At 33.6% G+C, this 16,604-nt stretch overlaps 1 protein-coding gene across 1 annotated transcript; it reads right to left on the reverse strand.

Moving 5' to 3' along the window:
* Positions 1-244: 244 nt before the first annotated feature.
* On the reverse strand, positions 245-16,340 carry LOC149900348 (sorbitol dehydrogenase-like). The gene is made up of 8 exons (XM_090113189.1): positions 16,228-16,340; positions 15,284-15,317; positions 13,304-13,437; positions 8,604-8,794; positions 7,476-7,660; positions 6,912-7,090; positions 1,408-1,529; positions 245-943 (listed from the first exon to the last, which is right to left on the reverse strand). Exons 1-8 carry the CDS (start codon positions 16,279-16,281, stop codon positions 766-768), a joined length of 1,077 nt encoding a protein of 358 aa, XP_089969315.1. The 5' UTR covers positions 16,282-16,340; the 3' UTR covers positions 245-765.
* Positions 16,341-16,604: the final 264 nt, after the last annotated feature.

Here is a 16,604-nt window from a genome sequence, read left to right on the forward strand (position 1 = left end):
ATTCAATCAATTTTTTTCTATATTATGATTGTTCCTTCATTCCTTTTCCTTATGCGATTTAGGTACTGTATAAATTCGTTCAAATGCATAGTTTAATTTAAAATTAGTAAAGACGGCAAAAATAGGAACCAATGAACATCTATACCATGGATGGTAATAAATATTCAGAACAATTTCAACAATTATTTGTAATCTGATTTATGTATGAATGAGTAATTTAAAATAAAGTACAAAACGTTGAAAATAATTATAATATTATTTTAATGTGAGCATTATAACAGGAGCCACGGAAAAATTCGTTATTGGCACGATATTACATAATTCTACAAAGTACACACTAAGTTACGACTAATGATAAAAAAACATAAAAATATAATTGGAATAAATTCGTTGAACAATGCAGCAATAATTAAAAAAATAAATAAATAACAGAAAGTGAACAAGTTCAGCCATTTTAAGTGCATTGAAAGTTGTGAGTTTGGCGTTATTAGATGTTTTTTTCGTTAAGTAACGCTAAAAAAACAACAAAGAAAGAAATTTAACCTATTGTACATTAAAATTTGATTTTAAACAGTGTTGCCATCGTGAAAATTGCAACCTGTACCAACATGAAAAAATCGTTTAATTAAATATGACAATTTTAACGATTCTTTTTTAAACAGTCAGTGTTGCCATCTTGAAAATTGCAAAGAGAGTTGCCAACATGATTTTTTTAAATAAATATGACTGAAAAAAAATCTTTCTTTTTATAATTAATATCTTTTTTTAGAATTTAACAGGGTTATTAGCGTCCCTAGGTTGAACGTGAATCATGACTTTAATGCCGAGTCCTTGCTTCGCTACTTCATACGCTTCTAACGTTTCCTCTAACGAGTAGTGATGTGTGACGAGCGGTTTGACGTTGATCTGACCGCTTGCTACTAGCGATAGTGCTATGGGGTACCTGAAAATAATTATTGTTTATTTATAGTGGTGTAATTATAGTGGCATTATAATGGGATAATTTTTTTACTATCATAAATTAAAAAAAAAAGACATGTGTCACTCGGGAACTGCCGCGGTAAAGCTATTGCATGCTATGCCTTCAAGCCATACCTCCGAGCCCGTCGGAGTGGGGAGCGTGAGGTTTTTTCGTTACGGAATTTCTGGATTCGGTCCCCGCGCTCAAGGCCCGCGATAGAAGCTATGCAATAGCTTAAAAATATTATTAAGAAAGTATTCAAACATCAGATCTATACATTATTATATAAAATAATGTTGCGGATCTGATAATATAATTTGCACGCCATTTATGGCTAATGACGTTGATTCGACCTATAATGTAATTTGTTATCTTTGTACACACATTATGCAAATAAAGATTTATTTATTTATTACTAAGTTTCCTGTTAATAAATAAGAACTCACTCGTTAACATATCGGAAGATGCCCCGAATATCCACTTCCCTTGCAACTGCCCCGGCCAGGGGCAGAGTCAGCTCACTACTGCCCATACCCACTAGTACTGCTACACCTCCTGATTTTGTTGCCTGGGAAAAGATTTAATTTTAGGTATTGTTCTTGTTTATATTTAGTTTGTAGCAATCATTGCTTTATATTCAAGAAATTTTAAAGAAAAGAAAATCACGAGGCGGCATTCGAACCTGCTTTTTGCCATACCGAGGCAACGCCTAGCCGCTCGGCTACCCGTGATCCCGCCCAGTGATCGATATTTTTCTATTCTTTAAAAATTTCACTTACAAATAATTTATTCAATGCTATAAAACTTAATATTAAATTGTACAATTTAGGTAACTAAGGCTGAAAAGTTTGGGTTAGTATTTAGTAACCTAGATTTTAGGTACTATTTGAATTCAAACTCAAATATTTATGGAACTAGATGTAGTTTATAAGCACTCTCACTTCAAGACACTTTTGAATCGTCAAAATACAACCAAAATATTAATTTACCACCAGTTCGTAAAGCGATCCCTACAGAAAAGGTGGTAATACTGTGGTAGTACTGTGTGTGTGTGTGATTCCGTCGGCGGCGCTCGAGTCGTTCGGACGTCTGCATAGTGACCTTACGTTTCCAACTTCAATTGCACAGACTAACTTTGCCGCAGAGACTATTATAATCAAATAATATGGATAAATTGAAAGCAAATAAAGTTAAAGCAAAAAAACTATAATAGGAACTGTTTAAGTGTTTTAAAGACGAAATAAGTTCTATGTTAAATAGTTGGAAAAATGAAATTATTGAGAAATTAGTTCAAGACGTGAAAACCCTTAAACACGACGTTAAAGAGATGCAAAAAATAAACTTGGATCTGGAAAAATCTATTGAATTTTTATCAAACACCATTAATGATAGAAATAAAAAGTTAGAAATTCTTGAAAAAGAAAATCAAGCAAACCAGCAGTGCCTAGAAGTTCTCGAAAATCAAATGTATAACCTGCAACAGAAACAACGAGCGAACATATTAGAAATCCGGAATTTACCTAAAAAGGAAAATGAAGACCTAAAATACATTTTTGGAAGACTATGCGAAACTATAAGGATGCCAATAGAAGATTCGCAACTTATCAACATATCTCGAAACCCAGGACCCGCCAGCAGTGTCAAACCCGTATCAGTTGAATTAAAAAACTCCGAGCTCAAATATCGTCTCATCAAAGCAGTGAAATCATATAACGAGAAAAACAAACAGGCGCGCTTGAACTCTTGTGATCTCGGTATCGCTAGCCCAAAAGTGATAGTGTACGTCTCAGAATGTTACCCCGATAAAACAAAAAAGTTGTTTTTTCTTGCGCGTCAATTATGTAAAACCATCAATTATAAATATTGTTGGGTTACTAATAATCGTGTCTATATTAGAAAAACTGACGGAAGCCCGCACGTACACCTCCATAGTGATATACAAATTAAAAACTATAAACCAATATAGAATAGTGCTTACATATTGTGAATTATCAGTTAGGTATTGTATAACTAATTTTGCTATAAAACATGTCCAGAAATTCTATTATTATTGTATACTTATATTTATAATTATTTATTTATTAATAATAATAATCATTCACTTATCTACAAACATAAACAATCACACCAATTGCATTACACAAACATTTCACGCTTGGCCAGGTTTTCTCTGCCGCATTCACTACTCTGTAAAATGTTTTGCATCAACCCTCATACGTTTTAATTTTTATTACTTTTTCATAACTCCATCTTATTATATTGCTATATTTTTACGTAATAAATGTGAGTTTATATATTCGTTAGTGGAAGAAATAAAAGTGCATCAATTTACGTTTGTAACAATAATAATTAAATATAGATATCCTAACAGCTTACAGAGTTGCGAACATACACAAAAATACAATTTAATTCTTACACCAACCGTTAACGTCTTAATCCTTGAGATTTTTAATATTTCTTTACATTCGATTCAAATGTAATAAACACTGATTTAGATTCTATAAACACAAGTGGTTCCTTTTCGTGCTCTCCAGAAAGTGTGCAGAAGAATTTACAAGTGCAGATGGGACATAAAGGTATGGCTATTTTATCTCAAAACATACGTAACGTTCATTGTAACTTTGATGGGTTATTAGTTTTGCTACAGCGTATTAAAATGCAAATGGATATAATTATATTAACCGAGGGATGGCTATCACAATTTGACAATTATCCTTCTATGGAAGGTTACTGTTTTTCAGCTTCGAAATGTAACTATAATAAAAATGATGGGGTCATTGTTTACTATAAGTCAAGTATAAAAAATGTTTTAACTACAGAAAGAAATCTATCCAATGGTACGTGCATACAACTTACTATTTCATCAAATTGCGTAATTCTAGCAATATACCGGCCCCCTTGTTTCTCGAATATTGACCCGTTCTTAATTAGTCTTAAAAATATTTTGATATCGGTCAGTTCTTTCACAAATATAATTTTAATGGGTGATATTAATATTAATATTACTGAACATAGCTGCGACCCAAAAGCTATGGAATATCTTAACTTGTGCGCATTTTTTGGTCTATATCCAGCACATACCTTGCCCACTAGGGGGAATAATTGTCTCGACCATGTTATGATGAAAACTAATTATGTATCAAACACAGCTGTGCTGCTCTCCGAAGTGACTGACCACTACCCAGTGCTACTTTTCCTCAAAGTTAATTTAAATCTTCAAGTGAGAACTGTAAAAAGTACTTGTTATCAAAGCGTTTCAAATAATCTAAAGGAATTTGATTGGGGTAAAATTGAACATATATGCGATCCTAACCAGGCTGTGTCGTACTTGATGGAGGTAATAAGTAGCTCTGTACTTAATAATACATTGTTACGATACCTTCCACATTCAAAACGTATCTTTAAACCTTGGATTACACCAGGTTTATTAAAATGTATTCGTAAACGTGATCGTATGCACAAAAAATGTAAAAAGTACCCAGATAATATTATTCTTTCGGCAGATTATAAAAAATATAGAAATATTTGCAACAATACCTTAAAAAAACTAAAACGTGCTTACGAACGTTCAGAAATCGAAAAACACTCACATAATCCCAAGCTATTATGGAAATGCATTAAACGTTTTTGTTATTTAGAACAAAGCAGAGTAGAAGCCACCGAGTTGATATCAACCGACTCTCAAACGTATCGATCAATTAACATGGTTAATGATTATTTCTCTTGTGTAGGTAAAAGTTTAGCTTGTGAAATCTTACTTAAATTAAATAGCACAGAAAGCGAATTGGCCAGATCTTGCACACTTTTAGAGAATAGTATTAATTCTTTCCATCTAATGCCCACCGATAATAATGAAATTACCAATATCATCAAGAATCTGAACAATGACTGCGCTACAGGGTGCGACAACATTCCTTCACGTGTGATTAAAGATAACATAGACTTATTAATTCAACCATTAACGCGAGTTTTTAACCGGTGTCTTGAAGAAGGTGTATTTCCTTGCGATTTTAAACATGCTATCGTTCGTCCAATCTTTAAAAGCGGAGATAAGTCTTTAGTCAATAACTATCGACCTATAGCAATTCTACCAATCCTATCGAAAATATTAGAACGCATTATAAACAATAGATTGATCAGCTACTTAAATTCGCAAAATTTTTTATCTGCAAATCAGTATGGTTTTCGTAGAAATTTGTCCACCAGCCATGCATGCAGTTGAAGCATTAACTAATTTCGTTAACCTGAATAATGATTGTGGAAATAAATGTGTAGGTATTTTCCTCGATCTAGCCAAGGCGTTTGATACGGTTTCAGTGCCAATCCTCCTCTCTAAACTTGAACGCCTTGGTGTTCGGGGAGACACCTTTAATTTATTTAGATCCTATCTGACAGGGCGCAAACAAACGGTCAAAATTAATTCTACCCTCAGTAACGTACAAGAAATAGAATACGGAGTGCCGCAGGGCAGTATTTTGGGCCCCACCCTGTTTTTAATATATATCAACGATCTCTGTTCCCTCAACATCCCTAACTGCCAAATAATCACTTATGCTGACGATACAGTCCTGCTCATAAAGGGCCGTTCATGGGACTTGGTCCAGAGGAGCGCAGAATACGCGCTAAATGCCGTAATTTCATGGCTGGACAAAAATCTGCTGACGTTGAATTACAGCAAGACGAAATATGTCACCTTTTCCACGACCACTAAAACACAGCCGGATGTCGATTTCACAATTAAGGCTCATAGATGCGCTTCTCTGGATCAATGCTCATGTGCAGCATTGGAGCGAGTAGCACAAATAAAATATCTAGGTGTAACGATAGACAACCACCTCAGGTGGGACCATCACATTAAGTCTCTCGCAGGTAGGATCAGAAAACTTGGTAAGGTCTTTAAAACAATAAGACACCTTGGCGACTATCCCTTTCAAATGAGAATATATAAGGCTTTGGGGGAATCTGTCATTCGATACTGTATACTCGCATGGGGTGGAGCTGCAAAAACGCGTCTAATATGTCTCGAAAGAGCTCAGCGTATGCTCTTAAAAATTATTACTTTCAAACCTTTTCTGTTCCCTACCTTCGACCTATATCAAGAATTTAAAGTTCTCACAGTGCGACAACTATTCTTTCATAGCCTTATTTTAAAACAGCATAGTTTCCCTAGAGATAATAGTGACTTAACCCTGGCTTCAAAGCGTAAAAAGAATAAAGTTTTTATTATTCCTAGAACTAATCTTAAAAAAAGCAGAAATCATATAAATTTCTTGGGCCCCGCCTTATATAATTTTGCTAATAAGGAGTTTAAAATATCTAATCTATCTAATTACAAACTTCGAACAGTATCACACGACTGGTTTCAAGGATTAAGCTATGATGACACTGAAAAAATTTTGTATGATATCCTCTAAAAATCACACAAACACACACATACATACGCACACACACGTACACGCAAGCGCATACAAACTCACTCACACACACAGACACACATACTCACATAATTAGATAACTTGTAAGAAACCATTTTATAATGAATATCTTTATATATATTATATGTACCTATATTAATCTTATTTATTTATATATTTATTTATTTTTAAAGTTAAGGCTAACTAAGTTTGAAGATTGTACCTACATAAAAATTTCTGTCTCTAAAAATTATGTACTGTTAAAATCATATTGTTAAAAAATATGCTAAGCCGACGGAGGTCACTGGTTGACCCCGCACAGGTTTTTCCTAGTGGGTTAACCAGGGATTTACTACAATTTATATGAGGTGTAAAAAATTGTGAAACAAATAAATAAATTTGAAATTTGATTTGATTTGATTTGATTTGTGCTATGTCGATTCTAGAAGAATCTCATTACACTATAAATAAATGTTAAAATTTGAGCAAAAAGAGATACGAATTAGCAACGTTAGCTATATATAAGTTACCCTTACCAATAAAGCCAATCGCACAGTGGACTGGGCTCCACTAGCATCTATCGATATATTGGGATGTTCCCCGAGCAGCTCGTGGACCTTCTTCACCAGTTCTGCTTCGTTGGAGTCCCGAGAGACGAGCAGAGTGTGGTCGGCCCCTAATTGCTTTGCGGTTTCTAGACGGGATGCTAGGATGTCTGTAGGGGGTAAGTTTTGAAGGTAAGTTAATTTGTTATTTTTGACTAGAACATGGGATAATAAAAGACGTAGATTTGCTATTTTTGACATAACGATATCAGAATGTGCGAATCGTGTTGGATACTGTAGGTCATATTGGTATATTCAATACTTCTTCTTATCAACTAGCTACACCATTTTTTGAGAATTCTTTATTGTAAAGACATTAATTCTAATTTCTAAACCAGTTACACAAAGGATATCACAACACGTCAACGCTGCTAAAATTGTCAGTGCTAATTTTCCTTTCCACCAACATCAACAACTTAGGATTCTTTACTTCACTCTGTAGTCTGTATACAACGAAGAATGGAAAACAAATAAATAAATATAAAAATAACTTACCAGTAATAAGAATCTTGCTAGCGCCCATAGCCTTAGCAGCGAGCATAGTGACCAGACCGATGGGACCGGCTCCCAGCACCAGCACTACGTCCCCAGCGGTCACTCCGCCGCGACGACACGCGTGGATGCCCACTGACAGCGGCTCTAGTAGAGCACCTTCTTCCATGGATACGTGGTCTGGCAGTCTGGAAGAAAGAAAGAAAGAAAAACATTTATTTGACAACACAGCGTGACACATCAAAAAGTAGACAATAAAGAAAAGAATACATACAAATAACACAAAAAAATATTAAAACAAATTGTGCCCGCAGTACCGCCAAAAAGGACCTAGTTTAGATTGCCAGGCATGAGCCTAGCGCTGGTTTTCAACTAGAACCTAGTTTGGAAGTTGTATGGTCTGGTAGTGTGGATTTATATGGTCTGGTAGTATTGTTTGTAACATAGTCTATAGTCTGGAAGACATTATCGACAGGGAAAACAGCTCGATTAGCAGCTCTATTATCACATGAATTAATGAAGCCTTCTAAAATGGAATCATATACTGGTAGTCTGGAAGTTAGTATGGTCAATAGGATCATTTTTATTTTTTTACAATGATGGTCAGGGATCACATGTTTGGATCATGATTCAGTACAATAAAATATTGCATAATAAAAATCGATTAATTGCTGATAAAGAGATTTAGACAATCGACTGATAATCACATATATTTGTTAGTATCTGTTAACGGAATTTCACTATTTTTGGAATGCCAATAAATGAATTTACTTTATTTGTATAGATAAGGTAAATATCTGAACTTTCAGTCGAATATTATGGTAATATCTGGCTATGGTTTATGAGGAAAGATTAATATACGAGACACGAGTCAAATGAACGAACAAACGATACTCCAAATTTTTGAATACAAAGAAAGAAGAAAATCTTGAATTTTTGTTATTTATAACAAAAATCAGCGGCAGGCTTGTAGTATCTAGTCAGATTTCTAGTTCTCTAGTTAGATGGGGAGATGCACGGAATTCAGTAGAACATAATCAGGACAAATGTGGCGGAATCTTAGACGGAAAAAACTTTAAGTACAGAGTACTAGTTACAATATTGGCGTATCTTTAACTTTTTTTAACTTACTTATAACAGTAATCAGCTGCATGTTTGTAGTATCTGGTCAGGTTTCCGTGGAAAGGTGGGGTTGCACAGAACTCGATATCCGGGCAGAGGTGGTAGCGGCCAGTCTTGCAGAACTCGCAGTAGCGGCACGGAACACCTGGCTCGATGGCTACTCGGTCTCCCACTTGGAGATGCTTTACGTTCTTACCGAGCTGTAAAAGAGACGGTGAATATAGGACAGATATATAAGGGCCTAGCTGCAATAGGAACTATGGATATAAGACTTAATAGGGGCTTTATCTGCCCAATTGACCTTAGACAAAAGGTTGGATACAATTATTTTTTTTTCCAACCTTTCGTCTGGTAGGCCATACATACATATGGATTATGGTAGGTATTATAGTATTTTCTACAACATTTGTCACGATTTCTTCCACTTAATTAACTATTTTAAATGAGTATCAAATTCCCAAATCGAAGTTTGAGGTATCAAATATGGCCTTCTGGAACTACATATTAGAATATTTTACATCTGAGTGCAGAATTAATATTATTAAAAGTTGGAATAAAATAGTATCTTAATTTGTCTAAGTTTTGATATAATAAACCACATTGAGCGTGTTTTGAATGCAAATATAACCACTTGGAACTAATTTGCAAAACAATCGCTTTCAAGGCTGCATTATAATGATATTGAATAACTCTATAACTATAATATATTATTATTGAAAATTTTAATTTAAGAAATAAAGAATTTGTTTTGAAATTTGTACCAAAACATAATTTTAAATATAACTTTTAAATCACCTTATTTATGTTTATCCCATGTAGCAGAGGAAAAATACAAAATTGCAACCAGTTTAATCCAGTTTTGCGTAATTTATTATTTACATCAATAGTAATCATTAAAATTTAAGGCTTATTCTTATCATGCAGACATAATATTTAGTTACTACCCAAATTTCGATCGCGCTAGTTGCTCGTAAACAAGCTTACGTGACGATATAAAATTAATTAAATTAAATGTAACAATAATTTGGTAATGTCGGTTAATGACCGCGACGATTCTCTATTCAATAGAGTCTATTCTATTCGACACTGAATTCATTAAAAGAAAGAGTTTTAGAGATGTGTACGGAATGTCATCATTCAAATTAGGTTAAGTTGGAGTATTATGGAATATGTTTTTCGCTTAAATTTAATAATTATTATTCAGCCGGTTTCTACGATGTCCTTGTCCTCGTCCAATATTTGTCTCGGAATTGGGACAGCGAAAGACTCTTGTCATCTATGACTATTTGGAATACGTCCTTGTTTTCTTTAGCAGAGGTTTTCTTAGCAAAATTAAATCATTATGGAGAAACGGTTCCTCTCATACTGTCCACTAGATCGCGTACATATTACCTACTTTGTGCTAGATCGCAGAATTTCTCTTTTGAACCTCTTTCACCCTCTTTCAGAATTATTTTTTCATGATGCCCAAATATACATTTAAATTTTACACAATTGAATCGGATATATTATTTCTAAGTCTAGGCATAGATAAGATACTAGGTCTAGGTTTCATCAATCAATGCTGGGTCGCGGGTCCACACACGTCACACAGCGAGCAGCCGCGCAAAGCAGTAGGCTCGGCTTTAGTTTTTCATACATTTACATTAAGGATTAGCCAGTATCTATTAAGATTTACAATAACAATAGTAAATGAACCATTTAAATCCCTAAAGTAGTAATTAACAATAGTTTATCATTTGTCGCATATTATATTATCAAAGGAATTAAGTAGTAAAGTTTCCTTTGCATCACGTATCCCCTGCGTTATGCGTATCTAATCTCCTTGTAATAAACTTAATATTTTAATGATCTTGTTTATGTTATGAAACTCGTACAGTAAATAGCGTTATTATTATTATTGTTATATAATATGTAGGTATCTACTTTACAAATTCTTAACCACCTACGTACGTACGTACCTACTTTACAGATAATTAAAAGCTAAAAAGTAATTTATTTATGACTAGCTAGTAGCTTTCCGCCTGCGGCTTCGCCCGCGTTTTCAAAGAAAAACCCGCATAGTTCCCGTTCCCGTGGGATTTCCGGGATAAAACCTAGCCTATGTTACTCGTGGGTAATGTAGCTTTCGAATGGTGAAAGAATTTTTAAAATCGGTCCAGTAGTTTATGAGCCTATTCATTACAATCAAACAAACAAACAAACAAAGTTTTCCTCTTTATAATATTAGTGTAGATGTAGATGTAGGTAAGGTCACCTTTAAATGAATGGAATAATTTGATTACTAATCGTAATTACCTACTAATCGTAATCGTAATTTAGCAAACTATTTACTAGACCTAGTACAATATACCAAATAATTTTATAAATACGAATGAGTTCAAGACCAATAAATTAATTGATATTTGACTTCAATAATCATTGAGTTACGCCAAACGTTTAATCAACGTGTCGTGTTTTTTATTGCTGGCAACAATTTGGTTGTAGCAGTATATTATTATCTGTGGTTGTAGGTACTAATATCTACAAAGAGACGCCAGAGGCCGTTAGGATTTATTTTGTATTTAAATTTGCATGGGTAACCAAATGAATGTTAATTATTGGAAATATGAGCACAATTTTGAGCTATCTCTAATCACCTATTATGGTACGGGAGCCAGGAACAGATTTTATGACCAAGTTCCTCTCAAGCGGTAATTAGTAAAATGCATCAAAGTATAGTATTATGAAGCCTCGTGAACGTCAGCTGGAGCTCGGTTGGGGGGAAGAGCGGTTGTAGCCTCCCGTATCAGCTGACGGTTTTTCCACCAAGATACAGCCAGCTGACCTATATATTTATCCACAGTTACATATAAGCTATCATCAGGTAAATTTTTGTTTGAGAGGAAATCACGGAAAATAAATTTTTCTTTAAATTTAACTTTCATGTTCGAGACACCAGCTGACGTATAATACACCATGTTGTAACCAGCTGATTATTTTTTTTCGTTGAGATATTGGGTTAGCTACAATTTGACAAATTTTTAGCTGAGAGGAAATGAATGAATGAATGTATTTTTTTTCCTACGTGCGTGGGAGGCTACAACCGCTCACCCCCCCAACCGAGCGCCAGCTGACGTTCACGAGGCTTTATAATACTATACTCTGAGGCGTCTGACGAATTATCTCTTGAGAGGAAATAATTAACCAAATTTGCACCTGGCTCCCGTACCATTATGCTATTTAGTTTTTGGACTAAAATTCTCACGCTTATATCTACTTTACATAAGACACACTGTTTCAGACAAGTAAATATACAAATAAAGCGTGCCGACCGCGACGTGCCTTACGAAAGTTAGCTAAAAATAATCGCGCTAAATCCACGTAAAAATATAATATCAAACAAACCCAAAAAGCATTCGCGTAAAAAGCGACCGTGATCTTGGCGTAAAAAAAATAAAATAGACAATATTACAGCGAAGATATTTCATTACCGGTGTAATGGCTGAGCAAAACAGATTATGTAAAAATAGCTCGAATGTTTTCCTCGTAGACACACCTCTCGATACTGGTTTTGAATGTCATGAACGTATGTTGTTATGTAACTTTCTAACGCGGTTGTAAACATTAAAACAACATTATAATGTCGCCTTGGCGCAGTCCAGTCACTTTACTATATTTTTGAGTGTTGACAAACATGCGGTATTATGTGGTATTAGGAACGGTAGACTAGAAACACAGTATGCAATTATTGAATTTCACAGATAACATGGGTAGTTTCAACAAGTTATAAATGGTCTGCGACTGAGTACGACAATTACGAATCACGAGTAGGCAAATAATGGTTTTATCAGTTTAGACTTTAGAAGATTGTCCAGACACCAAATCTAAGTTTTAATGGATCAACTATTATGTTGAATTAATTAAATGGGTTCAGACTTGTTAGACTAGCATTCAAAATAATGAAGAACTTTAAATATAGACTAGTAGTATATCCTGAAGAATGACATTCCCCAGACATTCTAAACTGTTTTATTGCAAACAATTGCTCTCATTTAAAACTCGTTCGTGCTGTAATCTATGATGACTTATGAACTTCCACTCGTGTATCTATTTCTGTTCTAGGCTACGTCTAATATATGTAAGGTAGTATGATATATAAATCTCGTGTCACAATGTTTGTCCTCAATGGACTCCTAAACCACTTATCCGATTATAATAAAATTCGCACACCATGTGCAGTAGGTACGATCCAACTTGAGAGATAGGATAGTTTAAACATGTAGGTACCACGGGCGAAGCCGGGGCGGACCGCTATAGTGTAGATATAATTAGCTACGTGTATTCAAGTTACATTATTATTCAAATAAATAGCATGATAAGGTTTAACCTTTTTCCTTAATAACATAAGTTAACAAAAAATAATCTATGGAGTAGGTAGGTACCTAGTTAATTTACAATTAGTGAGTTTGTGTAATAATGTCCTATAATATTTATTTATTTATTTATTTAAATATCTCTGAAAACTTCATCTTATACATTATGTATTTTACTAATAGTTACACATAAGAGCATTTTTCATTCCTTCATTCATTTTTCCTCAGTTCATTTTTCATCATTCCTTCAATTTTCCTTCAGACATAAATGTTTTTTGCATTTTCATCCATTCCATTTGTCCATTCCCTCTAGTAAAACAACCCACACTCCACCAATCTTTCCTTCTCTGTTACCTTAGCAACAACGCCAGAAGCCTCATGTCCCATAACCATGGGCGATTTGAGCACGAAGTGACCGCAGGAACCACTCTGCCAATAGTGCACGTCGGACCCGCAGATCCCCACACAGTCCATGCGCAAGAGGACCTCTGGAATATCAAAATATATTGGCTGAAAATGTAGTTGTTTAAACACGTTGGAAATGTTTCATACACCATCTATTCCTTAACTAAGCTGGGTTGCATTGGTTGGATTATTGATCTAATATCTAATATGTATATATTATAAAGGCGAAAGTTTGTAAGGATGTATGGATGTTTGTTACTCTTTCACGTAAAAACTACTGAACCGATTACAATGAAATTTAGCACACATATAGAGGGTAACTTGGATTAACACATAGGATAGTTTTTATCCCGGAAATCCCACGGGAACGGGAACTATGCGGGTTTTCCTTTGCAAACGCGGGCGAAGCCGCGGGCGGAAATCTAGTAATAGATAAGTGTCTCTAGATCAAAGAAGAAAAGAGGAGATCGCTCGAAAAGAAACATAATACAGTTTTAGACTATTCTTAGCCGACTTAAAAAAAGAAGATTTTCAATTCATTTTTTGGGGTTTTCTACCTCAAAACTATCGAATTGGTGAAGTGATTCAGATATTTTTAATTTGAAAGCTGTTGCTTTCCATGTGGTCCCATTAAAATTTGGTTTAGTTTTAACAATTGCAAGGCGGGTTTTAGATTTTTTTTTTAGATATTAATAATAATAATCCATACTAATACAATTATAAATGCGAAAGTAACTCTGTCTGTCTGTTACTCAATCACGCCTAAACTACTGAACCAATTTACATGAAATTTGGTATGGATATATTTTGATACCCGAGAAAGGACATAGGCTACTTTTTATTGCGAAATATGTACCACGGGCGAAGCCGGGGCGGACCGCTAGTTATTATATATATAAATATATGATTGATTATTAGATATACACGTATTATGTAGCGTCTATTCATCTTGGAAAACTATATCACCATCCAGACATTTTATATTCATAGCACATATTCAATTGGTTATTTTTCTATTCGTCTATCTTTAGATACGATTTCATCACCTTTTTAATCAATGTTTGAATGAAAAAAATGATGTTTGTTTGATAAAATATCAAAGGTACGGTATTATTTGAGAATTGGTCGATTACGACTTGTTTGACAATCACCTGTTTAAATATTAAAGTAGGAAGTGATAATGGTGTAACTATTAAAATTAAATAAAATACAAAACGAACTATCAGTTTAGATATTATAATTATAGGTACCTTATTTTAATATAGTTTCCGCATGTTATGGAAGGTGTTATTGGTAAATTATTTAAAACTAGCTGTGCCCGCGACTTCGTCCGCGTGGAATAGTGACTGTATAGTGGTTAGAACTTAGGTAACACACAATTATATGTTTGGTCTTATATGATTGAATATTTTTAGACAATTTACATACTTAATTTTTTATTATGCATTATATCTGCTATTTAAGGGTAAAATATTATCTCTGGTGTTTCTTAAATTGGAGTTTAATCATATTATGGTTGATACTTCTCGATATAATATGTGACGCACATAGAAATGTTATCAGACAAAGATAACTTAAATAAACAATTGACAAACATTTAAAATATATTCGAGGCTCAAGGGTCAAGAATGTGTGGTCAGTGACTCGATAAATTACGTGAAACTTCAAAATTTAAACATAATTCAATGTCACTTCACTACATGCTATAAAACAAAGTCGCTTTCTCTGTCCCTATGTCCCTATGTACGCTTAAATCTTTAAAATTTTAAAACTACGCAACGGATTTTGATGCGGTTTTTTTTATAGATAGAGTGATTCAAGAGGAAGGTTTTAGTATATAATTTATTAGGTTTTAGACAAAGCGGGCGAAGCCGCGGGCGGTAAGCTAGTAATAAATAAATCATTAAGTGGAATATTATGATAACTTACCATCGTCTTTGATTTCTGGTATTGGAGTTTGTTCCTGTAAGGGTAAAACACGTTCATTAGACCTAGGTAATTCAGTACGATTTTTTTTTAAATACTTAAGAGTTAAGAGTGGAACATAAACGATTTCAATATAATCCAGTTAAATAGAAATTACGAGTTTTATTAAAAACAAAATTATTTCTTGGACCTAAGTCATAACTCATAGGTAATTATTAAGAAATCTAACTTTACGGTTAAACTAGAGAAAATGGGTAAAAAAAATTAATTTGTTACAAAAATGAAAAATCACGATCATATCTATTACAAAATCAAATATTGATAATGTAGCTTATCGATAATTTACCGCGATTAAGCATTTGAAATTTAGATTAAAATATACTGTATATGTGTATATGTAAAAACCATAGTATAAAAACATCAACTTATAGGTAGGTACATGTAGTAGGTTAAATTGTTTACATAAAAATTTTTTCACTATCTAGGTCTATTTTAGCACAGTCTATTTTCGCATAATTATAATTGCAAACCTAGGTATGTATTTTGAATGTTGCAGGTATAAAAATAAACATATTCTAGGTTTTTTTATATTAATTTTAACATCCTTATTCCTTTACTAAAACAATAAAAACAAATCTAATTATTGCGTTATGTACATTGAAGTATTTTTGTTTGCATAAAATTAAGTTTTTACGTCAATATCACGACACGGTTGTATTTAAAACAAATTTAAAATCATTGATTAATTTTAATTTGTATAAAATAATTAATGGTAATCCGTTAAAAATATCAAAAATTTAATAAAACGTTTGCGTAAACAAGGATAATAAATTATTATACGAAAAATTATACGTTATTATTTGTGTTTTAAATTCTCAATAAAAGGTCGAAATTATCTTGTATTCTTTTATTTCTTAAATACTAGATACAAATTAAAATTAGTTTACCAGTCGTAAATCCTTCGTTTTGTAAAGAACAGCGGTGAGGTTATCCTGTGCCATTTTGTACGCGTGCGCGGTTCACAACTGTCAGTGCACTACAGCTGTGCCAGTGTGGAGTGTGGACTGTGGATTTTATTGATAATGCCGTATTAACTATTAAGGGTATTTACATTGCATGCTTTCAAACGCTTTTCAGCAAAAAAACAACAATATTTGTTCCAGTTACGTAACATTTTCGAATTGGAACCACTTAGAACGTTAATTTTTATCACCGTCACGAATTTGAATTAAGAATATTCAATAATCTCACATAACTTTTCAAGTTTTTTTTTCAAGACAATGTCTACAAGGTCTACGGTCTTTATCAAGGGCAATAGAAAACG

This window comes from Colias eurytheme, chromosome 19 (assembly GCF_061535395.1).
Source record: "Colias eurytheme isolate Ceu_HAF_F1 chromosome 19, ilColEury1 Martin Lab GWU primary, whole genome shotgun sequence".
Taxonomy (NCBI): Eukaryota; Metazoa; Arthropoda; class Insecta; order Lepidoptera; family Pieridae; genus Colias; species Colias eurytheme.

Coding starts and splice junctions, on each gene's coding strand:
- LOC149900348 (XM_090113189.1), bottom strand. CDS start 16,281: ATGGCACAGGATAACCTCACCGCTGTTCTTTACAAAACGAAGGATTTA. Junction 13,438..15,283: donor ACCAGAAATCAAAGACGATG/GTAAGTTATCAT, acceptor TTGATATTCCAG/AGGTCCTCTTGCGCATGGAC. Junction 7,091..7,475: donor TAGCAAGATTCTTATTACTG/GTAAGTTATTTT, acceptor TACCCCCTACAG/ACATCCTAGCATCCCGTCTA.